This window comes from Macaca nemestrina, chromosome 17 (genome assembly GCF_043159975.1).
Source record: "Macaca nemestrina isolate mMacNem1 chromosome 17, mMacNem.hap1, whole genome shotgun sequence".
NCBI classification, from domain to species: domain Eukaryota; kingdom Metazoa; phylum Chordata; class Mammalia; order Primates; family Cercopithecidae; genus Macaca; species Macaca nemestrina.
Window position 1 is genome coordinate 53,413,432 of NC_092141.1, and position 25,014 is coordinate 53,438,445.

At 38.8% G+C, this 25,014-nt stretch overlaps 1 protein-coding gene across 23 annotated transcripts in view; it reads right to left on the minus strand.

The window, feature by feature from the left end:
* The window catches only part of PCT (phosphatidylcholine transfer protein), a 304,249-nt gene that overhangs the window by 97,903 nt on the left and 181,332 nt on the right, over positions 1-25,014 (minus strand). For 15 of the 23 annotated variants that reach the window (XM_071082930.1, XM_071082917.1, XM_071082924.1 and 12 more), the window contains one exon: positions 429-546. In XM_071082930.1, the coding sequence (XP_070939031.1) occupies positions 429-546 (118 nt within the window). Of the gene's footprint in view, positions 1-428; positions 547-15,073; positions 15,168-15,292; positions 15,460-15,524; positions 15,810-25,014 lie in introns of those variants that run through there. The other 8 variants (XM_071082926.1, XM_024791285.2, XM_071082915.1 and 5 more) reach the window with 7 other exon arrangements.

Consider the following 25,014-nt stretch of genomic DNA (forward strand, 5'->3'; position numbering starts at 1 on the left):
TCTGCCCGCCTCAGCCTCCCCAAGTGCTGGGATTACAAGCATGAGTCACTGCACCTGGTCAGAATAGATCTACGTTCTAATGATTTGGAAAAAAAAAAAAAAAAGTGCTGGGTGCAGTGGCTCATGTCTGTAATCCTAGCTCTTTGGGAGGCCGAGACAGGCAGATCCCCTGAGGTCAGGAGTTCAAGGCCAGCCTGACCAACGTGGAGAAACCCTGTCTCTACCAAAGATACAACAATTAGCTGGGTGTGGTGGCACATGCCTGTAATCCCAGCTACTCGGGAGGCTGAGGCAGGAGAATTGCTTGAACCCAGGAAGGGGAGGTTGCAGTGGGCTGAGATTACACCACTGCACTTCACCCTGGGCTACAAGAGTGAAACTGTGTCTCAAAAAAAAAAAAAAAAAAAAAAAAAGCAAGCATCACTCACCTTTAACGTACTGGTCCCATTGTTTTCTGTAGTCTAAGTCCATGTAGACGTCTGCCAGTAGAGTTGGTGAGCAGTCCTCCAGAACACCAAAGACTTTATATTCATAAAGTCCAGTCTTCTATAAAAACAGGTAGAAATGTCTATTGGTTCCCAAGTTGAGAGAAAGCTGGATTCCACATCATATGAAAAGCAGCTGATGATGGAGTTCATGCCACGCCAAACACTGACCTCCTCTGTGGTCTTGGTGACACAATGGTAAAAAAGCAGGTGCAGGCCCTACCCTCAGGGATCTTAAATTCAGGTAGGCAGCAGTGCTAGAGATAGCTATAAGTGCCATCCAGGTAATTTAAATAGGGTAAGAAGAATTGTGTGATAAATGGTGTCTTGCAAGGGCAGGGATGGGGAGGACATCTATGTAATCAGGTGATCAGGAAAGGCCTCTATGAGAGTTAACATTTATCAGAGCATCTTGTTCCAAATGCTAGAAGAAGCCAGCCATAGGAAGATAGGAAAAGCCCGTTCCTGGTAGAAGGAAGGTCCTCAGATTGATGGGTTGGCATCTTTAAACAACCTGGGGTCTGGAGAACTCTGGATAAAAGAGAGAGTGGCAGAAGCTGAGTTTACAGAGGTTGTCAGGGCTGGACCCCAAGGACTTTGGAAACCAGGGTAAGAGGTAAAGATTTTATTCTCATTGCTATGGAAAACTAATGGATGGCTTTAAACAGAGGGATGACCAGATCTGATTCAGAATTCAGTTTAAGAATGACCCAATCAAATTAATTTTTTAAAGGTGATTCTTGCTGCTTGGTAGAAAATAGATCATAAGAGAACAAGGAGATGGGTGAGAAGACCAGTGCAATAGTTCAGATAAGAGATGATGGTGATTTGAACAGGGAGGTAACAACAGTGATGGCGAGGAGTCAGTGATTTAAGGATACATTTTGGAGGTAAAGTAAAAAGGAATTGTTGATAGATCTCGGGGAAAGGGAAAGCAAAGAATCGAGGATAACTTTTATAACCCAAGTTGGGCAGATGGGAATGCCATCTTCTAAGATAGAAAAAACTTGGAGAAGAGGTGATTGGTGGGCTTTGGGCGTAATTAAGAGTTCTCTTTTGAACAAGTTGAGGTTAAGATGTTTATTAAGCATCCAAGTAAGGGTGTCACATAGGCAGCTACAGTTCTCGGGAGAGGTTAAATTTAAATAGCCATGTGGCATAGTGAAACCCAACACATTGTTTTATCAATTCCAAGACAGAATCTTTCAACAACTGCTTCTTTTTGATTCTGCATAAAAGACTGAAAATGAAAAACAAAAGAAATCTGCTTCAAATCATGTAAGTTCCTTTTATCTGGAAAAAGACCTTTCTAGATTCTAAATTATAAGAGAGTTCCTTGTTTTCTTGGTAAGCCATGTGCTTGTCCATGAGGGTCCTGGCCTAGAGTTGCCCCAGCACACATTTCACTCTCTGTACAGGGGCAACTTACAATTCCTGACCCTCAGCTCTGCCTAAAGGCTCTATTATTAAAATTAAAGCAATGGCTGTTAGATTAATTTCAACACAAAGGCAAATAAACAAATGAACAAACATGAACTTTTGGATGAACTCTCGCATCCATGTGCTAAGGCCGTGTTACTGGTTAATCATGCACAAATGAAGCCCTCTCCTTAAACGCTGTGCCATGGACTAAGGGGAAGTCAAGGAATAAACATGCTGAATCTTTCTAGAGATACTGAAGCTTTAAGGGTCATCTGGGTTGGGTGGTATAACCTAGGGATAAATACATCCCGGTTTAGGAATCTTAGATGTATGTGAAAGTACCTGGCAAAAAATGAACGTAAAATTGAAATGGAATCCATAAGAATCTTCCAGCTCTAAAAGCATGTGATTTTATACCAAGAATTTCCAACCAGCAAATATCAAACTAGTCTATCTGAACCCCTTATGTGTCATGCCATGGATGCCCCAGCAGAAGGGCAGACCTCAGGGTCCAATGAGAAATGTCAGGAAGATAAACATCTTATCTCTCTTGCCCTCTCCTCTCACACACACACAAGAGAACTTAGTAAGGATTTATATATACCCACACATTTACACTTATACACACTTGTTTTCATCAATAGGCTTTAGAAGGGAGACAACCAGCAATTATTCAAGAATACTGAGGCCTTGTTTCTACACATTCTAAGCAAAAATAATTCTTATGTGTTAAGATAATGACCTCCTCAACCTTTAAATAAGTTAGCATTGGACATCTGCATAAATTAAGACACACTGTTCCCTTAAACTGGTTCCCTTCTTCTCCTAAATGTAGTTACAACCCTTAGTGACTTCCATCCTGTTATATGGCACAGAAAAAAAGAACAGAAAGTTCTCGAGGAAGAGAAAAATAGAACAACCATGATTTGTGTGAATACAGAAGAATGAACTATTGTGACAACTTCCTTTAAACATTCCCTTTGAGGCAGGACTGAGCAATGCCAGAGCTCCAGAGGAACCAAATGCTCAATAACACGGCAACACCTTTCCTACTTCATTAATACAATGTTCAAGTGCTGGACAGCCTGGTCCGCATTCTCCAATCAAAGCATTTTCTCACCCATTATGTCTTTTTAAAAAGGATCTTAGCAACCACACTCATTTTTACTTCATATTTTAAAAAACAGAGTTTTTATAATTAAAAAGATTATAAAAATGACAAAAAGAATTTTTTAAAAGTGACATGTAACCCCATAATCCAAAAATATCTACTGATAATATTTGACATATTTCCTTTAAGTAAATAATCTGTAAGTTATCAAATGGGAATCATATGGTATAAATAGTTTGTACTCCTATTTTTAACTAAATATTATACTGAGGTTATGAAGACTCCATACCTAACTCAATTATTCTCCAAAAAATATTTGTTTCCAAATATTTTTATGAAAAAAAATGTCCAGAATATTCATGTTTGTGTAGAATACTTGGTCCATAATTCTTTTTTTTTTTTTTTTTTTTTTTTTTTTTTTACTACAAATGTTTTCTTAGGGATAAATTTTAGGTTAAGTAGATAAACATTTTAGGTCTCTTTTTACAAACCTTGCAGAATATGTGTACCAAGTGTGTACTCTCACCAGTTCCAAAGGAGCATCTCACCAGCATTGGGTGCCGTTGATTATACAAACAATTTGATATGAAAAAGCAAAACGTATTTGGCAAAGCTTTTATTGCTAGTATAATAAGATCTGATGTGTAAGATCTCTTTAAAATTAGAGATATAAATCCTTTGCAACATCGGCTTTATTTTTCCAAACTTACTAACATTTGAATAAATGACTCCAAAGAAGTTTACTCAAGAGATTCTTGGCTTTTCCTGAAGCTCCTCCAGAAAACCACCTCTAACAGTGGCTCAATTTCCTTATCTAGACTAAAATATACTGGATACTTTTCTAATGCTACAGTTATAAGACATTTAGTTTCCTACAATTCAAATAGTAAAAGGGTTATGTTGGTAGTAGAGAATTAGCCAGTATCATGTACAGAATACAACTGCCAGAAGAAACGTAAGACTTGATGTGGTAAACACTCCTTCTCTTTATTAAGAGAACCCCTGTGGCAATGTAAACAGCCAACAACTTCCCTGGCCTCCTCTGCAGGGAGAGGTAGCCATGTGACTTCTCCCTGTTTTAAATGTGGACATGATGGTGGGAGCTGCCGCAACTATCCTATGACCAAGAGGCAATCAACATGAGAAATCGAGTAGAAAGACTCAGAGGGTTGCTGGCATCACTGATTGCTAAACCAATGACAGCAACTCTACCAATAGGTAGAACTCTCACCTATTTATTAGGTAAGATAAACGTGCCTCTGTTTGTCATTGATTGTCCAATTTTCTATTACTTATAGCTAAAAACAATCCTAATTGACATAGTGGTCCTTATCAGCAATGCCGAATTTTATTTGAACCCTGCCATCCTAGATTACAGTGAAGGTTAAGAAATCCCCCACCTTTTGTGTTTCATAAAGTTTACCGCAGAGATCCACTACCCTTCCCTGTATGACTTAGATAAGACTCTTGGATGCCCCCATTTACCTACAACAAGGCCAGACACAGACCCTCCAAATTTCCCTTTCTTCGTCTTATAAATGATTAGCTGAGCTGCCCACCCCCACTGATCAACCAGAACAAAATGCTTGTTAACCCAACTGGCTGAACTTTTCTCCTTCCTCTAGGCCCCTGAACTTTGGCCTATCCTAAACCAGAGCCAGCATACAGTCCCTCCTGAAAACAGGCTGGGCTTAGGGCAAAGTATTCGCTGATCTGCTATCCGATCACACCATCCTTTCATCCCACATCCCCGCATACGGTTCTTTCTAACGTTCTTTGCTCGTGGTTATAAAAGAACAGCTCTGCAACCCCCAAGATGCCTGCAGAGCTTATCGGCAAAGCACTCTTCCTACTGTAATACTTATTTCCCTAACTCCTTGAAATAACCCATTTGAACACAAGTCTCTCCTTACCAAGTCCAGATTTATTTTTAAAAATTTGACATCAAGGTAAAAAAGTAGGCTGACAGAATAGTGCTGATAAGACTTATGAATATTTATGAGAAATATAATTACACATAAATTCATTAAAACAGTACAGAAGTACATAAATGTTGCTAAAATGCACTGTCAAGGAAAGGAAGAGATAATGGACACTTTAATGGATATTAAATTGAGGTACAACATTTAGTTTTACACAAAGGCATACAAAACCCTACATGCCATGTTATAAAATTACTGTCTCCTGTGAATTAGTAACTCAGAAAATATATATAAATGTATATCTAATATATACTATTCTATATAAATACATTATATATAGAATATATGTTACACATATTTATATGTATTTATATATAATATCAGCAGATATATATGTTTCTATATAATGCCAGTAGGTCTATATATTTTTATATATACCTGCTACAGTAGACAGAGTGAATACCTGCTGGTATTCACTACATCTTGATCCCAAGAAGAAATCAAGCAGAGGCTTCTACTTGACTGCAGATTGGATTCTGTTTCCCTTGGTGATTTATTAGCAATACTGCAAAAGTCATGTATCTTGTATTTGAAGGAGTTTTCTAATCCCTTTGACCTGCTATACAGTCTTTCAATAATACTAGTAATTGTTTTTCTAAGCATGGTCCACTTTCCAAAGTTTTATATTCATTCTCTCGTGTAACAGCTAAGATAGCCCTGTGATGTAGACAGGGAAGTTGGTGTTATCTCTGTCTTTACAGAAGGAAATGATGCTTAGAGAGGCCAACTTACTTGCCTAAGTCCTACAGCTAGTAACAGGACAGACAGAAAGAAATGGTGGTGTCTTTGCACACTGGCCCCTCCTATTCCCTACAATGTCTCCTTATTTAGCTGTATTTTCTCTGCATGTCATCCCCAAATCATTGTTCCAGACCACAAAGTAATGATAAAGATAAAGAAGACCCATCACACAGGATCTTAGAGCAGGAAGGGGTCTTAGCTCAACTGTGTAATATGAGTGACGTGCCAAGAGTCAGCTGATGACGCTGTTGGTGGCAAAGCCTGGATGAGAACCCATTCCTTCCCTAAGCCAGTACTCCTGCTCCAGGCCACCCAGAATGGACCTCCCACTGAGATGTTCCCCTGAGTCCCTAAGCCTGGTGTGTTTGCCCAACAGGCCTCCAAAGGGCCAGAAGAAGTATTTTTTTTAGATGCTGCTTCTGAGGGGTTCAGGAAAGAACCAGGAGAAAGGTAGGTATAGGGAAAGGATGAATATCATCACTTTCAACAGATGAGGTACTTTGCCAAGTTTTTCCATACACTATTCCAAAGTGTTGTCTCATAAATCAGAAAAGCTAGTCAGAAAAGACAGTGTGGTGGTTATAACATGGGCTCAGATTCACCGTCTGGGTAGAGTCTAAACTCTCCACTACTAACCTGCAAAATGGGTCTAATAAGTTTCTACTTCATGGAATGATTATGAGGATTAAACTAGATAATCCATCTAAAGTTCTATTATGTGGTGCACATAATAAGTACTTAGTATATATTAGATATCATTCCCATTAATAAGGTAGGTTATTATTTCATTAATAAGATAGGTATGATGATCTCTTTTTTCCAGATTAAAGAACTAGGATTGAGAACTGTAATGTATATTGTCAGGAAAACCAATATCTATAGTGCACCTGCTCTAAGCCAGGCTGTGCTTAATCATGAATACTTGTAATAATCCTGTGATGTAAGCATCGTTAGCTCCAATTCATAAGTGAAGAAATGGAGGCTGGAGACAGGGGAACGCATGGTCAGGAAATCTGTTACTGTTATCACTAGTTTTTGAGATGCTATTACTCTGGCTAACTTGTCTAAACATTAAACTGGTATATGTCTTAGCAATGATGATTCAAATGCATGGAAAAAAAACAGCTGTGCAATTTATTCTCAATTATATTTATAGGGTTAAAGTATTCTGAGAAATATTATTGTCAATAGTACACTTATTTGTCCCAAGCAGAATAAACTCTGAAAGAGATACTATGCATTCACATATGAGATGTGTCAAAATGTCATAATGTTTCCAAATGACTTTTGCAAGCCCCACACAGGAGTAATCCCCTATAGATGTCCCATCACCCAACCAGGCCTGGAGAAAGGCACCACTCATTCCCTCCAATTTATGGTGTTTATCTGAATTTACACCACTAACTACAAGGCGGTCTTGATAAATCACCTGTTCTCAAATCCTGTGAATGCACTCGTGAGCGTGCATTGAGTTCTCTTTGCCTGTCACGGAAGAGCTCATTTCCAATCCTCAGAGGGACAGGAAACCTCCCCCACCCCAATCTATTTATCTAAAAGCTGTCCAAGTCCATCCACTTTGGGGCAAGTAATAGACTCAGATGGTATGAAAAGTAAGCATTTTTCATCAAAGTAAAGCAGTTCTAATGGCAGAAGTCAAAGCTGCAGCTGCTGCTGGGAAGTATGTGCCAAGACTCTGTTACAAAGACAGACAGTTGGCTAAATCTGATTAAACATGTAAGACCTCTCTAAGAAAACGTGATAGGTCTAATCCCTAAGGGTTGCACACAGCTGGGTAAAATACTGATAGCTGATATTTACTGAGTATATACTGAATAGCAGGCACAGATCCAAGTGCTTTTACATGGATTATCCCACTTAATCCAAATAATGATACGAGGTATGGACCATCAGTAAACCCACTTTTCAGACAGGAAAACTGAGGCTTAAAGATGTTCTGCAAAATGTCCAGAAAAGGCACATTTATAGAGACAAGAACCTCCATTCAGCACTGCCCCCGATTCACCCGCTGGTTCACTCCAGATGTTGGTATGGTATTATGTCCAAGCATTCTGAATGCCTATACCCTTCCCTACAAGTCACCTCTCTTCTCAAGGGATTCCCAAGGCTGAATGAAACATTGGTGTTTTGTTTCATTAATAGCCACCTGTGTAATTGTCATACAGCAATGTGGTGAAAGACAGAGTGAGAGCATAAAGCTTGGCTTATATCTGGAGACAGAAGGGAGGCATCTTACTCCTTGCTCTCCCCTTCTTCCACCAAATCTGAACCTTGAGACCAGCATTCTCGTATGGCCTCATACCCACAGACTTATCCTAAGAGAGAAAAGCAAGGAGAGGGAAAACCTGAGGCTCTAACTTATCCATCCAGTTGCACACTCAAGGGAGACAGAAATGAAGGAGCTGGCCTTGGTCTATGGTGGGAAGTAGAATGCCACAGATGGTTGTCCTGGAGACATGGTGGCCCTGCCCACAATTAAGTTTCAGCTCCCTAAGTGACCAGGGCTCAAGAATTATCCTATCAATCACGCTGGTAATCAGAAGGGTGAGAGAAAGGAGCAGAACAGCTTTACAACCCTGAAGTAAAGTGGTTCACGATGCTAACTGGGGAAACAGAAGTAGGGATTTCACATCTATAGAGTGACATCTGTTCTCCTGTGACTTGAATCTGTGTTTCTCTCTAAAGGCCAAACTTTCTCTCAGCCCAGCCTGCAGTTTTTCCCATCTTGCTGGCCTTTTGAGTATTTTAGTAGGTCAAGAGCACAGGAAAGAGCAGTCCCTGGGAAAGTACTGTCTGCTCCTCACCAAACTCTTTGATTAGAAGCCCTATTCAAGGACAAAAACGCAATTTAGGCTGTCCCTTCTCACAGTGCCAGGCATTTAGATTTAAAAACTTAATAAGTCAAGCCATCAGCCAGAGTTTTTCAGTCCAACATTTATTTTTTCTAAATTGAAGCTGTGAGCCTCTGAGCGCTGGTTTCACCCTCTACGGGCATGCTGCAGTGGTTAATGGCATAGTAACGAAGCCCAGAGTTCCTGCAAGACCTGCCTGCAGATCACTGGAAGAGCTTTTCTAAGTGATCCATGACCCTTCTCCCAGGAGAACTTCTCAGCACTGCTCAGGGCACCACATTTACTCCCGAGTAGCCACTCACTTAAACATCAGGGAGAGGGAGTCCTAAGATGGATGTTGCTTTTGTTTTAAGACATTTTTTGGTCTCACTTTCACCTTTCAATTTCCATTGCATCTCATCTCTAGGGTATTCTACTGCCTCTGACTTTAGCTCTCAATGTCAGAACTGCCTCAGCACCATGCTAGATGCTCCCCATCCACCAGTGGTTCTCCAGGTGTGGTTCCTGGACCAGTAGCCTCAGCATCACTCAGCAGCTGGTTAGAAATATAATAGAAGAGTATCTATCTATACACACACATACATGAACATAGAACATATTCATTGATAAGAATGTGGGTTACATTCATTGATGAGTGTGATTAGAATATATATACACACACACATATATACATGTGTATATATTCATATATATGTGTGTATATATATACACAGACTGTATTTTCCACATATATATACACATATATGTGTGTGCATATCTCAGTTTCCTCATTTGCAAAACCAGGATAATACTTACCTTTCAGAGTTGTTGAGATGATTGTATGAAATATTTACAATATATATATTCTATATAGAATGTATAGAATATAGTCTATATAGAATACATAGAATATATATATTCTATATAGAATACATAGTATATACACACATGCTTGTGTGTGTATATACACATATGTGTGTGTATATATGTGTGTATATATATTCTCATGCACACTCAATACATGCTTGTGTGTATATACACACACATATATATGTGTGTGTGTACACATATATATCTAAATGCACACTCAATGCATGCTCAAGTTTGAGATTCTAACACACACTCAGTTTGAGAACCATTCTGCCATGTATCATTTCGTTCAATCCTCTCAACAACCCTGAAAGGTAAGTATTATCCAGGCTTTGCAAATGAGGAAACTGAGATTTCAAAATGAAAAAGTAACTGATTAATATCACCTGGCCAGTAAGTGGGGCCTGGCCCCTGGCTACTCTTTAATCTCATATCCACTGCAGTCCTGTGGGCCTCCTGGCTCCTCCTGGAAAACGAGGCAAGCTCAGCCTAGCTGAGGGACTAGCATCCAGTGTTCCCTCTATCTCAGTGGCTTAAAAGCCAGCATGCTCATGTGAATCTCCTGATAAGCTTATATATAGATATGTGTGTGTATATATACACACACACACATTCATAATACACACACACGTGTGTAAAAAATGGTTTATTATGAAAGATTTCAAACATACACAGAAGTAGAGAGGACAAAATAATTAACCCCTATGTGAAGGGGAGCCTATCAAAAGGACCACCCAAGCCTCACCATAGACCAGTTAAACCTGAATCCCTAAGGTAGGGCTTGGTATTGTTTGTAAAGCTTTCTCAAGTGATTCCAATCTGCTTGAACTTTGAGAAACACTCTCAGATTCATTTCTCCTCCAGATATTTGCATTATTCAAATTGGCCAAATGTTACCTCCACAGGGAGCCTTTCTGGACTCCCTTATCTGAAACACATCACATCACCCCTGGCTACCCTGCCATGCCATCTCTCTATCCCTTTATCTTGCTTTATTTTCTTTATAGCATTTTCTTTAAAGCACTTTATAGTATTTCCCACTGGACATTTCATCATATACTACGGGCTTATTCTCATCAATGAATATGATCCATGTTCAAGTAGTTCATTCATTGAAGCAGCAGCACCACGTTCCTCCTTCACCACTTATCCCCAGGGTCTGTGAAGACAGTAGCACATGGGAGGCAGTTGATGAATATCTCCCAAATGAATGAATGAATGATAGAGGAACAGAGCTGAAAGTCTCACACAGGACTATCTGACTCCAAAATCCATGCTTTTCCCACAATACCCATGGCAGCCCTGGTCTAGTTTTGCTTTAGCTGCCGGAAACAGAATGTAGTTCTTGTCTTGAAGCAAGCTGTGTATTTAGTACTGAGTTTATCATAGTAGACTGTTCATGTTAGTTACTAGTTATGAGGTCTTATGTGGCTCGCTCAACAACTCTGAATCTTATTTCCATTTGTAAAGTAAGCCTGTTCTTGCCTATCTTCCACATCTGTTTAGAAGGATAAATGAAAACTTATAGGACAGCATTTATAATTTGCAGCATCAAATAAAGTTATTATCATTACAATATGGAGAAGAAATAAGAGAGGAAGGAAACAGAGTAGGCAAAGAAAGGAGAAGTAGAGGAAAAAGATGATGGTGTTGGGCAGCATGGCTTAGAAGTAACTTTCCAGTCCAAAACTTTGTGATTTAATAGAAAAATAGAAAACAAAAAAAAATTATCAAAATTTTGTACATCAAATGTTGTACATCAAAATTGCCCACTTGTCCAAGAACAGGATTCAGAATCATTTGTGTCTACTAAATAAAGGATATAATTCTATTATTTTTATTTTAAAATACAATTTGCTACATTGAAATCTCTTTTAAGAGCCTCTACTCCTTTCAGTCTTTTAAAAACACATAACAGTAACTTTGTTACAGCATCATTTAAATCATGGTCACAATTTTCTTTTTCTCTATCCTTGTTTCAAATCCTGTTCAAGAGCCCCAAGAAGTCACATAGCTTTGGCCTTAGGTTGGCCACCTCTATGCTGACTGTGGGAAGCAAAGCAAAGGGTCATCACAACCAGCTCGTACCACACAGTAGCAAGTATGCTATGCACAATTGGGTCCTTAAAGGACCATCAGTCCAGCCGATGCCCATAACTTCAAAACGAAGCCACGAGAATCTCCAGGGGAGCAACTCTATCTTAGATCCATTTCCATAGATGGAAATCTGACCCACTGCAGATCCTCAATAAAGGCTGAATGAAGTATATAAACAAATGGTCTCTGGTCTCCTTTCTGAATACAGTACTTGTGATATTATGAGCTACATATATAAAATATATACCTATACATATATGTGTGTATATAAATATATAATTTACACATGTGTGTATACATATGTGTTGGGTGTGTGTATTGGACATAGAGTATACACACATACCCACATACATACTCCAGTACTGTACATCCAATACACACACACACACACACATATAGGTTTCTATCCACTGTTCCTGGTTCATAACTTTCATAGCCCTTGCTATAGTCTTTTGTATGTTGGTGCATTTTAGGCCTCAGGAGTTGAGCCAAGAGTTGTAAGACCTTCATCCCAGGGAGGGTCCTGCCCCATACCCTGGAAGAAGGAATGCTGCATGGAGAGGCCTGAAGAATCTGGACAGGCCTTCTTGGCTTTCCCCAATCAGTCTATTAATATGAGCTCAGACCCTTTCTGTCCAGTCACATTTCAACACTGTTGTCCATGCTTCAGTCATACCTAGCCAATGAAGTTTCCATAAAAGGCCCAAGAGGATGGGGTTCAGAGAGTTTCTGGATAGCTGAACTCAAAGAGGTTCCTGCAGAGTGACGCATCCAAGGAGGGCATGGAAGTTCCAAGACCCTTCCCCCATACCTCATCTTATGCATCTGTATCCTTTGTAATATCCTTTATAATAAACCAGTAAACACAAGCAAGTGTTTCCCTGAGTTCTGTCAGCCTCTCTAGTAAATTAATTGAATCCAAGGAGAGGGCCATGGGATCCCCTATTTATAGCCAGTTGGTCAGAAGCACAGGTAAAACAACCTGGGGCTTTCAACTAGCATTGCAAGTGGCAGGGAAGAGGGGGTTAATCTTGTGGGACTGGGACCTCAACCTATGGGATCTGACACTATTTCCAGGTAGGTAGTGTCAACACTGAACAGGAGGACACCTAGGTGATGTCCACTGCACAACTGCTTACTTGGTGTTTGGGGAGAAATCCTCAGACATTTGGTCACAGGAGTCTTCTGTGCTACTGTGTTGTCGGTGATGTTGAGATAATGAAAAAAACACAGTTTGAGTTTTATTCTCCAAAACAATACTGTACCTCCAATAATGAGGACTCACCCTCCTAAAATGGTCCAACCCACATGCGGGAAGCTTTATTAGAAAAAGAGCATGTGTGGCTTGGGCAAAGAGTAGGGGCTTCATGGGCAGATGGACTTGGATCTAAATCCCAGTTTCATTCACCACTTCTTAGCCATGTGCCTTGCATATGTCACTGACTTTCCCTAGACCTCAACTGCCTTGTCTTTATACAGGGAAGATGGCACAGTGGTCTGGGCTGGCTAGAGGAGAAGATGCCAGGTCTATGGACAAGTAATGGAAGAGAATGATGGAAATGTGAGTTGAGACCAAATTAGTTCAGTGTACCCACCAGGCAGCATTTGCCTTCTGTTTGGAGAGGCAATGTAGGAGCATGTTGAAGGCACAGAACTGGAGGCAGACAGCTGGGCTTGGATCCTAGCTGGAATCTTGAGCAACCAACTTAACCTTTCTATGCAATCATTTACATATAGGTAAAAAGGTGATCATCATAGCACCTTATCATAGAGTTGATGCAAGTATTGAGTAAATCAATACTTCCAAAACACTTAGCACCTGAATTATAAGAAATCACGCAATAAATGTTAGCTATTACAGTGATGATTATTACTATTTCTGCAATCAATAGGCCACTGAAAAGGTAGTGATAAGATCACTGCTTCTCAGATGTTTGATTGCACTGTAAGGTGTAGGATAGACAAGAGCAGAGAGATGGTAGGCCAAGAAACTAGTTAAGAGGTCACTGCAATTCTAAGTGAGGGGTGCTGAGTACCCAAAGTTGCAAAGATAAAGAAAAGAAAATGGGAGGAAATAAGTCAGATGCTAGATATGTCTGAGCAGTTGAATCAACAAAACTTGGCCAAAGTCTTGATGTGGCTGGTAAGAAAAATGGAATAGCAGAGAAGATAAAAGAATTTTGTCTGACTGGGTGTGGCGACTCATCCCTGTAATCCTACCACTTTGGGAGGCTGAGGGCTAAGGCAGGAGGATTGCTTGAGCCCAGAAGTTCAAGACCAACCTGGGCAACATAGCAAGGCCTCATCTCTAAAACATAAAAAATAAAAGAAAGACTTTGTCTGAAAATGTATCAATTTTCAAACTAAGGTGCCTTTTAAAGTTATACTAAGAAACTAATTCTGTCTTTTCTAGATTGTGAGCTCTTGATCATCTTGTTATACCCAATGGTCCTTGTACACAGCAAGTATTCAGAGTTTCTTGAGTGAGTAATCCATCAAGATATAACATCTGTATACAGAAAAAAAAGTAAATACGGCACTTATCCACTTGTAGTATCTGCCGTGTTCTGGATTATGAAAAGGCCAGCCGTACTAATTTGTAAGTATTCAAAGTAGCATGTTTTATAGTCCCACTAACTGGAGAGGGACGGACTGCCTCCAAAGGAAATATGTATGTATTTAGACAAGAAAATTCTTCATAATACCTATATTCTCCATTTATTTAGAGTAGGATTTCTCAACCTTGGCAATATTACAATTTGGGACTGGATAATTCTTCCCTGGGAGAGGTAGGGGGTCACTATCCTGTGCATTGTAGAGTTATCTACAGCTATCAAATTTTCACACATATCTGACAGATTGGATTTGAATCCCCTAACAACCCTGCAATGAGGCAAGCAAGGTTTTCATTCCTGTTTAACAGGTGAGCAACTTCTAAATATTGCAAACGTTTGTTTTCTGTTTTAAAAGATAAAAATACTATATTTGATGTAAACAAAAATGCAATTGCCTAAAAAGGCAACCACATGTTTGACATTCACAAGATCATGAACCCTCCAGTCCCACCTCTGGTATTCATTTATCTGGGCCCTTTCAGGAGCAACTTTACCCTCGAGGCCTGTTGCTTTCACCTATGAAACTTGGTGTTTAACCAGGTGAGCATGAGGTATCCTCCTAACTCTACCACTATAATACCCTGATCCTGTATTAAGAAACTTCAATTTCAGCCACATTGCCTGCAGGCGACTTTTAACCTACTTGCCATGCTGCGACTCTTACACAAAGCAACTGATGACAAGCCTTGGATGACAGGCCTCAGAGGCAATGCCTTCCACCTGGATGGCTACCTGGTTGCAAAGACTTTAACAACCAATCCCATTTCTCCTACATCTTTACTCCTTCTGCCTGAAGCTTCGGACTCAACTTATCAAGTGCAACTAGGAAGGAAGGGGCAACAACCAAAAGAAACCAGTCACTAAAATAGCAGGGCCCTTCTCGGTAACCCCCGACACTCACCACCCTGCACATCCAGTCCTTTTAAAGTTCTGTTTCTTTTCCTCCTATATCCAAGCCCCAAGATACGGTCCCTCCCCCACCCCCAGACCCCCATATGCCACGCATTGGAGAGTGAGGATCAACGTCCCTTGCAGATGTGTGCACGGGCCTAGGAACCAGCTTACCCACGTTTCAACTGTCATTAACTTCTAACTAACTACATGCCCCACGGGGCCTGACCTGAGGCTGAACTCCTATGACTTTCCAACTCCCCTGGATCTGCACGCAGTCACTTGGAGGCACCGCCCCTGCGCTAGCTCCAGGGCTTGAGACAGGGTCGGGGCGGAGCTCCTCCCTGAGCTGGAGAAGACCCGCCCCTGTCCCTTACGCGACTGCCGCCCCGCGCTCCCTGCGGGGAGGTCGACCCCGGCGCATTCTAGGCCCCGCGGTGCTCCAGCGGGTTGGCCGCTACCTGGTCCAGCAGCCGGTAGATGCTGATGCCCGAGGTCTCCACTAGAAGCTGCCAGTCGGCCCCGGCCAGAGCGGGCTGCTGGAGCTCGGCGCAGGCCTCCCGGAACTGCTCCCCCGAGAAGCTGCCCGCGGCCAGCTCCATCCTTCCGCAGTCCGGGCTCCTCCGCCTGGAGGACAGGCCGCGGACACCCTTGTTGTGGGCCTCGGGGCGGGGCGACCGAGCGGCCCCAGCGTCATTGACAGGAAACTGAGGAGGAGGCGGGGCCTAGACTGGAGGAGCGGCCTGAGGGTGGGGCCCTGGAGGGGCGGGCCTAGAAAAGTGGGCGGGACTGAGCAAGGAGTGAGGAGGATAGACAAGAAGTAAAAGGAGAAAAATTGGACTTGATGTGGGGAAGGAAGGAAGAGCTAGAGAAGTGAGGAGGCTTTCAGAGGGAAGGGAAAAGGAAGAGGAAGGGAGACAGTGATGTCACCTCAAAAACACCTCCTCAGTAGCCCATCTCATACTCCCTGTTACCCCCATAATCTACAGAGCTGTTTGAGTGTCTCTCATTTACCTTTCTGAATAAAGTAAAGAAAGCCTATTTGGTAGACGTGAGAGGAGAGGTGGGCAGAGTAGAAATGCTGGAAAAATCCGAAGGGGTCAAATGCCAGAACTGTATTTCAATATAATTTCTCTTCTTTCTGCTATACATTTTAAAACATTATTCTGAGACAAGGTCCATTGGATTCACTAGAAGACTCAAGGGGTTTATGACACCAAAACAGTTTAGAAACCTAATCCATAATGGATCTACCAGGTTGTTGCCACCCTAGAGGGTAGAAACTGATCAGAAATGTGTCATACTAGGTGTCATACACCTATGATTTCTGCAACTTGCATAATTTAGCTCACTGTGCAACTCAAACATCTTCTTGTTTCTTTGAAGTCCCTTGGGTAATACTGTATTTCCCATCAGCAGACTGTACTACCTGACTTTGAATAAAGTAGGTCGTTTAAACATCATAACGATGTAACAGCCACATGAGTGCCAATAAACTCTGAAAACTCATGTTTCCTAATCTGTAAAATGGGTCAAGAATTGTGCTACCAGTTACAGCTGAGGAGGTGATTGAACAAGGAATAATTTTGCACAGTGCCTGTCCAAGTAAATGTTCAATAAAAATTTCCACTTGTTTTGCATTACTGTATTGAAATGTTTTTCTTTCCTTACTTGAAGGAAAGTTGATGGCAAACTCTTCATTTATGCGAATTTCCAGTCAGGCAAATGATCACATTTGGCAGCTTCCTTAGTTAGACACAGCAGAGATAAATAATTGCTTTTCTCAAGTCAGTCCTGGTTCTGTTTTGTTTTATAGGTGTGGAAAGAGAGATGTGAAATTTTCCTAGACTAAATGCACAAAAGTTTAGACTTGACATACTTTCCAACTGTTTTATAATGCCTTGTAAATTTTCTATGTTTTGTAAATCTATATTTTATTTAAATAGAAATTCATTGCTTGAAAAAGCAATTGTGTAAAAAAACCTATTGGCTATGAAGTATTTTCAAGTATCTTCAAGGAATACATTGTAAAGGTTTGATTTGATAAAGCTGTATTACTGTATAGCAATAGACTAATGGAGACAAGCATAACAGCACAAACGACATCATGCAAGATATAAGGCATGCAATTCAAATTGTATTTATTATATGTGTTTAAAAGTGTGTTGCCTGTTAAACTCAGGAGAAAAATAAATATACCCTTGAATATGCTGAGATTTACACTCAATTATTTTATTACAGTTAATGAAATAATAATGTTAGGAAATATTTTATGGTATCTTTAAAGTCTAAACACAGCTTGGAAAGGGATCCAAGAAGGCCTGTTCTTGAGCAATTGCCTTAATAGCCTGTTTCCTTTGTGAAAAAAAAAAAAAACTCTGAAAGAACTTCTGGCAAAATGGCAGCTGATGCTCCTGGCTTCAAACATGGAAATGTTGGTGAAAACGTGTTGAAAATAGTTGTAAATACATAACTTAGCTGAAAAGTGAAAAAGGGTACTTCCAGGTTTCAGAAAGGGAAGAGAGAATGAAAGTCAGCGACACCAGCTCCTGGATATTCTTAGAATGGATGACTGGTCCTCACCCCACCTCTCCATGCAATGTTTCCCCGCGGAAGAACTTCCATTAGGAAAATATGTTTGGCCTTACTCATCTGCTCAACTCCTACTCTGGAGAAGATGAGTGATTTAAATGCAGTCATGCATTGCTTAACAACAGGGATATATTCTGAGAAATGTGTCATCAGGCAATTGCATCCTAAAGCATACATCATAGAGTGCACTTACACAAACCCAGATGGTAGAGCCTACTACATATGTAGGCTATATGGTACAGCCTCTTGTTCCTGGGCTACAAACCTGTACAGCAGGTTACTGTATTGAATACTGAAGGCAATTGTAACACAATGGTATTTGTGTATCTAAACCTAATTAACATAGAAAAGTAAAATAAAAATATGGTGCTATAATTGTAAGGGACCATCACCACCTATGCAATCCAACATCGACCAAAATGTTATTATGGTATGCATGACTATAGTTGATGAGTTTGGGAGAAGGAACTACTGGTCATAGCTAGATCAACCCTTCTGGCTCTTCCTTTTTAGCAACTGTCTACTTGTAGAAAATATGCATTCTCATCTGCCCTAGGTTATATAGTAGACTCAAGAGGACAGGCTCTGACACCAGAATCCAGGTTTCCTAATGATGCCTGTGCCTGGAGGGCAAGTTTGATTATAGGCAGAGTGTTATAATTCTATTGTTGCCAAAAACCCAAGCCCTGTTCTCCAAGCAGCTTTATTTGTAATAATGGTGAAATGCTGATCCATTGTCTGATTAGCATCTACCTTTTATTTGATTCAGAATGCAGGTGGGGAAGAGAAGAGCATTGACTTTGAAAAATAAGTAGACCCTCCATAAATAGAAAATATAGTTATTAAAATTAAAAACTTAGAAGAAAGGTAAAACAGTTGCCCTACCACAGTCAAGAGAGATCAGGGAATAAGAAAGTAGCTGTGGTGAGTAAATTCCCCAGGAAGCAGAACAGAGGTATAAAGAAACGGAAAACATGAAAGAGTAATTAAGAGACATGAAGGACACATTGAAAAGGCCAAACACTTCTGACTGAAGCCCCATAAGTAGAGAATAAAGAGGCCAGGGGATGGGATGGGTGGGGGAGAATACAGAAATAAAAAGGCACATATAAAAATAAAGTGGAACTAAAGTTCTAACCTACAGAAACCGGGAACAAGGGAGGGCAAGGTCAGAGTTGTGTTTAGGAGGCAGATGCAAGATATTAACTTCAGTGGTGTTTAGTTTAACTGTGCATATTAAACTTTAAGGATATGAACTCTCAAAACTCAATGATAAAAACAAAACTACCCAATAAAAATAGGTTTAAAAAATGTAAACACACACTTCACCAAAAAATATATACTAGTGGCAAATAAGAATATGAAGAGATGCTCAACAACGTCAGTCAATAGCGTCCTATAAATTAAAATCACAATGAGGTGCCACTATGGCTATTTTAGAATAGCTAAAAATTAAAAAGACTAATCAAAGCAAGTGCTAGCAAGGATGCTGAGGAACCAGAACTCTCACACATTGCTGGTAAAAATGAAAACAGTACAAATGCTTTGAAAAACTGACAATTTTTTAAAAAGTTAAACATACACTTACCATACAATCCAATCATCATACTCCTAGGTATTCACCCAAGAGAAAAAAATAAAGCATTGTCCAAACATTGACTTGTACACAAGTGTTCATGGAAGCTTTATTCGTATTAGCCCAAAACTGGAAACAACCCAAATGACCTTTAATGGGTGAATGGATAAAACAAGTTGTGATATATTCACCAATGCAGTACAATTCAGTGTGTGTGGGGGGGGGGGGGGGTGTGTGTGGGTGGGTGTTCCTTGCTCTGTCCATTAAAATGATCTGGTAGGCTAGAAGCATTGGCACATCATTAGCATTGAGCAGACCTGTGGCCCAGTTCTTGGCTTCTATATATCATTGTCTACTAAAAGGTTCTTGGAAAAAAGACTAATTCTAGAACTGGGGCAGGGAGCTTCTAAAGTAAGCCTAAAACATGTTGTGCCTGCGAATAAGGAGATGTTCAAAGACAATTAGAGTTATGTCAAAAAGATATGGTAGTTGACTTGAAAGAGTTCCCATTCTCCAAATTTTGGGAAATTTGAGATCACAAAGAATAGTTACAGTAATGGATTATAAAATACTGAATTTATAAAGAAATCCATGTGTCCACAGTGTTACTCAATTTTTTAAAAAGTAGGGAAGAAAAATAGGGAAGGCAGAGAGGAGAAAAGCTTTTTCTTTAGAAAAGAATGCCAAAACATTCAGGTAGAAAGAGTGTCAAAATTTGAAAACTTGCATTCTTTGACCCCCATATGAATATAATTAATAGATTTAGGCAAGGATCATAAATGGATGCTGCAACCACTGGGTGGAAGGGCATGCAGATTAGACTTTTCATTTGATTGCAAAGCATCACCTGTTGATTACTTACTACTTACAGACAGGAAAGTGTAACTTTATAATGGGAAGATCTAGTGGTTGCCACCTTAACCAAGTTATCAATTGCATCACAAATAGTGGGACAACTAACATCACAGACTCCATGAGGTGATGCAATAAGTTTATAATATCATCTAAACATTTTTGCTAAAATGTCTAACTTGTAACTAATCATAAGACACCAATCGGATAAATCCAGTAAGTGGAACATTTCTCAGAATAACTAGTAAAACAAGTCAATATGAAAGAAACTATTCTAAAAGTCAAGGGAAATAACAGTTATGTGTCATGCATAAATCTTGAATCACGGATTAGGAAAAAGCCATTAAAAGGCATTTCTGGGATAATTGGGGGTATCTGTTTATGCACCACTTTTAGAAAATATTATAAAACTATTGTTAACTTTGTAGGTGTAAAAAATGTTATTGTGGTTGAGTGGAAGAATGTTCTTATTCTTGAGAAATGAATGCTGAATCATTTAGGGGTGAAGCAGCATGATACTTGCATCTTACATTCAAATGGTTCCACTGAAAAAAAGTGTGATTGATACATAGATAGAGAAGCAAAAGTGACAAAACTAAATAATTGATAAATTTAGATGAAAGGTAGACAGATTTTTATTTTCCATTTCTTCAACTTTTCTGCATATTTGAAATTATTCAAAATAAAAATTTAGGAAAAACCCAGATATATGTATTTATAAGAGACCATAACTAAAACATAATTACACAGAAATGTGAAGTTAAAGGTATGGAAAACATATATAAGTAAATCTGAAACAAAAGAAAGCTTGTGTGACTCCTAAAATATCAGACTAAATGGACTTTAAAAGAAAAAAGTTAATAGAAGTTTCTGAGTTAATGATAAAAGGACAACTCTTCAGGTATTCGGAATGCTTAAATTTGTATGTATTCATTTTACAGCTAATCTCATACACGTAAGGCAAAAATTATCATCAGTATAAGGAGAAATCAGCAAATTCATAATTACAGTGGAACATTTTAAGACTCTTTTTTAGGAAATTGACCAAGCAGACAAAAAAAACTGGTAGATAGGGAAGATTTCAGCATAAAACTCAACATGCTTGATCTAAAGGTCATCTATAGAACCTCATACTCAATAAGTAGTACACACCTAACATCTGCAAATCCTCATAAAACATTCATTAAAACTGGCAATCTTGTAAGCCACAAGGGATGTTTTCAACAAATACAGAAGAATCAGTATTGTTCTCCAATGACAGTGCAAGAAAGAAATAGAAGAAGAAGGAGAAAACAAACAAAAATAGCCAGTTTCTGCCCCCTATACATTTGGAAAACAAAACAAATACAAACTTATTCCAGGAGCTAGCCCACGACTAATTCCCTGTATTAAATTCATTTCTGCTTAGATACCTAGAGAGTGTGTGTTTTCTGCACTGACCTCTCACTGATACTATACACATGGCTTAAGACATTTAATATTTAAACACCATTTCTATCTATCCAAACTGTAAATCCAATGGGATTTAAATAGAATCCCATAAAGGGTGTCCAAGGAACTTGACACACCAATTCCAAAATTGATAAGAAAGTGTTAAATGCCAAGTGATTTGAAAACATAGAAAAGCAATTTTTAACATAAGAGGGAAAAAATAAAAAAAACTCTCTATAAGATATTAGGATTTATCATGAAGAAAATAATATAATATTGACCTAGGGCTAGGGAAAAAAAAGATTTTAAAAAAAACTCATGTAACGGCTTTCTATCCATAATCACACAGTACATAAGCAAGGATGGACAATTTTAAAACCGCTGTTGGAACAACTGGCTATCCTTATTTTTAAAATTATATTCCTGTATCACATCATACAAAAATGGAAATTTCAGATATATAAAGAACCAACTGCATAAGACAAAACGTGGAAACTTTTAAATTATAACATAGGAGTAAACCTTTACGATCTAAAAGTGAAAAAAATCTTAAAGACACAACACAGAACAAATCATGAAAGATTAATTATTGCCCACTTTAAAAAGCAAGAGTTCCTGTTCAATTATACACTATAAATAAATTAAAATCCATCACATAGATTGGCAGAAGACATTTGTTACTCACATAGCCAACAAAGGATCAATATTGAAAATATGCAATGAAATTTTAGAAATCAATAAGAAAGCCCAAATAATGCAACTGAAAATATGAACAGTGGAAAAAAAAAAAAAACCCAAACAGTATATAAACAAGGAAAAGCTGTTCTACTTACACAGTAATTGGAAAAATGCAAAATCAATTGTACCATTTCATTTACAGAAAATTGGCAGAAACTTTAAAATCTGACTTTAGGTGTTGGTGAATTTCAGGGAAATGAAAGTTCCAGCATATAACATTCTGGTTAAAGTGCAAATAGTAGTTTTAAAAACAACCTAACAAGACGTATTAAATGTGAGAATACACACAGTCTGATCCAGCAGTTCCACTTTTGAGTATACCTGAGAGAACTGATAATATTGCATAAGAATGCACATTATTTCAGTGGCAAAAACTTGGAAACAACATAAATATCCACCAACTACAGAGTAAATAAATAAATAAATATGTACATCTGATAGTTTTTGAAATAAAAAATATATATACTTGAGTATCATGGATAAATCTTGAAAACCGTTAAATGAAAAAAGCAGGTCACAGAAGGATGTACGGGATAAGAAATTTTACACCGTTTATAAACTATACATATGCCCTGAAGTGTTTAAAATGTAAATAGGAAGGATTCAGATTAACTTCAATGGTAGCTGTAATATTTTATTTCTTTAAAACATTATGAACTAAATGAGGCATAATATTAATGTATATGCTGGGTGGTGAGTTCATGAATGTTCTATTACTATCTGCCCTTTTTGGGGTTTTTGAATTATACATAATTTAAATTTAAAAATTCTAATAACAGTATAATTTTAATGAAAAAATTAGCAGAAGAAAAACCCCATTTTGGAATGCTATTAAAAATGAATGAATAAATGTTCACAGATGTCTAACGGCACAGAGAATACAAGTGCATTACCTGTTGATAAAAATTTTTAAAGAAATTGAGATACTAAAGTATACCGTAAGTATACAGTAGTCCCCCGTTATCCTCAGGGGATGTGTTTCAAGACCCCCTGTGGGTACCTGAAACCATGGATAGTACTGAACCCTACATACACTATGATTTTTCTTTACTGACCCCTATATACACTATGTTTTTCCCTACCTGTACATACCTATGATAAAATTTAATTCATACATTATGCACAGTAAGATATTAATAACAATAACTAATAATCAAATGGGATAATTAAGTAAAATAAGGGTTACTTGAAGAAAGACACCGAATTATCATGACAATCTGATAACTGAGCTGCCTTCCTTCCAGCAGGTGAGTCACTTCATGTACACAGAGTGGATACACTGGACAAAGGAATAATTCATGTCCCAGGTGGAAGGGGGTGAGGTGGTACAAGATTTCACCATGCTGTTCAGAATGGCACACCATTTAAAACTTATGAATTCTTTTATTTCTGGAATTTTTCCATTGAATATTTTCAGACCTCAGTTGACAAGTAACTGAAACCTGGGAAAAGGAAACCATGGCTAAGGGGAGGCTACTAGATCTGTTCTTATTTACTAGTAAAAGCTATTATGCACCAAGCAATTGAGAAGTGAAGGAAATAGGTGGTATCACAGAGAAAACATTTGGGTAAGATCAGAACTTCTCACTTTCTCACAGATAATATGAGCAAAAGCGCTCTGAAAAGTGAAAGTGAACACTTGATAGGCATTTCTAAATTCTGCAGCAGAGCCAATTTTAATGTTTCAATTGCCATCCAAATCAGTTTAGTTCTAGTCTATTCAACTTGTACTATTGAAGGTCTACTCCTATTGAAGTACAGTAGCACACCTGTAATCCCAGCTATTCAGGAGGCTGAGGCAGGAGAATCTCTGGAACCTGGGAGGCAGAGGTTACAGTGAGCCAACATCATATCACTGCACTCCCACCTAGGGAACAAAGTGAGAATACGTCACACACACACACACACACACACACCACACACACAAACACACACACACATACACACACACACACAAAAGTACTAGAGTTTTATCATGGTAGGGCAATGGAGAAGCAAAAAAAAAAAAAAGTCATTTTATAAGCTTTAGAGATCACTGTTGCTGGCCTCTAAAGCTAATAAAATAACTTGCAACAGTCAGTTAATAATAGTTTAAGCCTGCCGAGTACTCATTATGGACCAGGAACTATGCTAAGTGTTTGCATTTAATCCCAACAATGCCACTGTGAAGTCAGTTCTATTATAATCTCCAGGTTGCACAGGAAGAAACTGAGGTTTAGAGAAATAACTTGTCCAAGGTCTCATGGGCAAAGGCAGAGCTGGGGTTTAGATTCAGTTCTGTGAGATTTTAGAGCCCCCTTTCTCATGTTTTGGGTGCCTATTATGGATGTCAATCTGCAGGCATGAAGCAGTGAACATAGCTTCTAACCCCATTACATTTATAAAGGTCTTCATTACCAAAAGGCTTTTTATGAACCATGATAGCCATAAATGTCATATAATGTCATGCTGAAAAATATTTCAGATATCACCTTTAATGTATTCTCTTTCTTATTTATGTATTCACTCATTTGACAATTGTGTATCATTAATAAATATTTGTCAAATGAGTGAGTACTCTAATAGATAAAAGAATACATTAAAGGCTACATCTGAAAGCTCCTTCAGTATGAATTTTTATGGTTTCATGGCCATAATGGCTTTTGTAGAGGACAAAGATGTATCAGATGCAATATCTCATCCTTAACCAGTAGTCCCTGTAAACACATGAACACAAACAACGAAATGGAGATATCATTTTATGTACATGTTATGTGTTATCG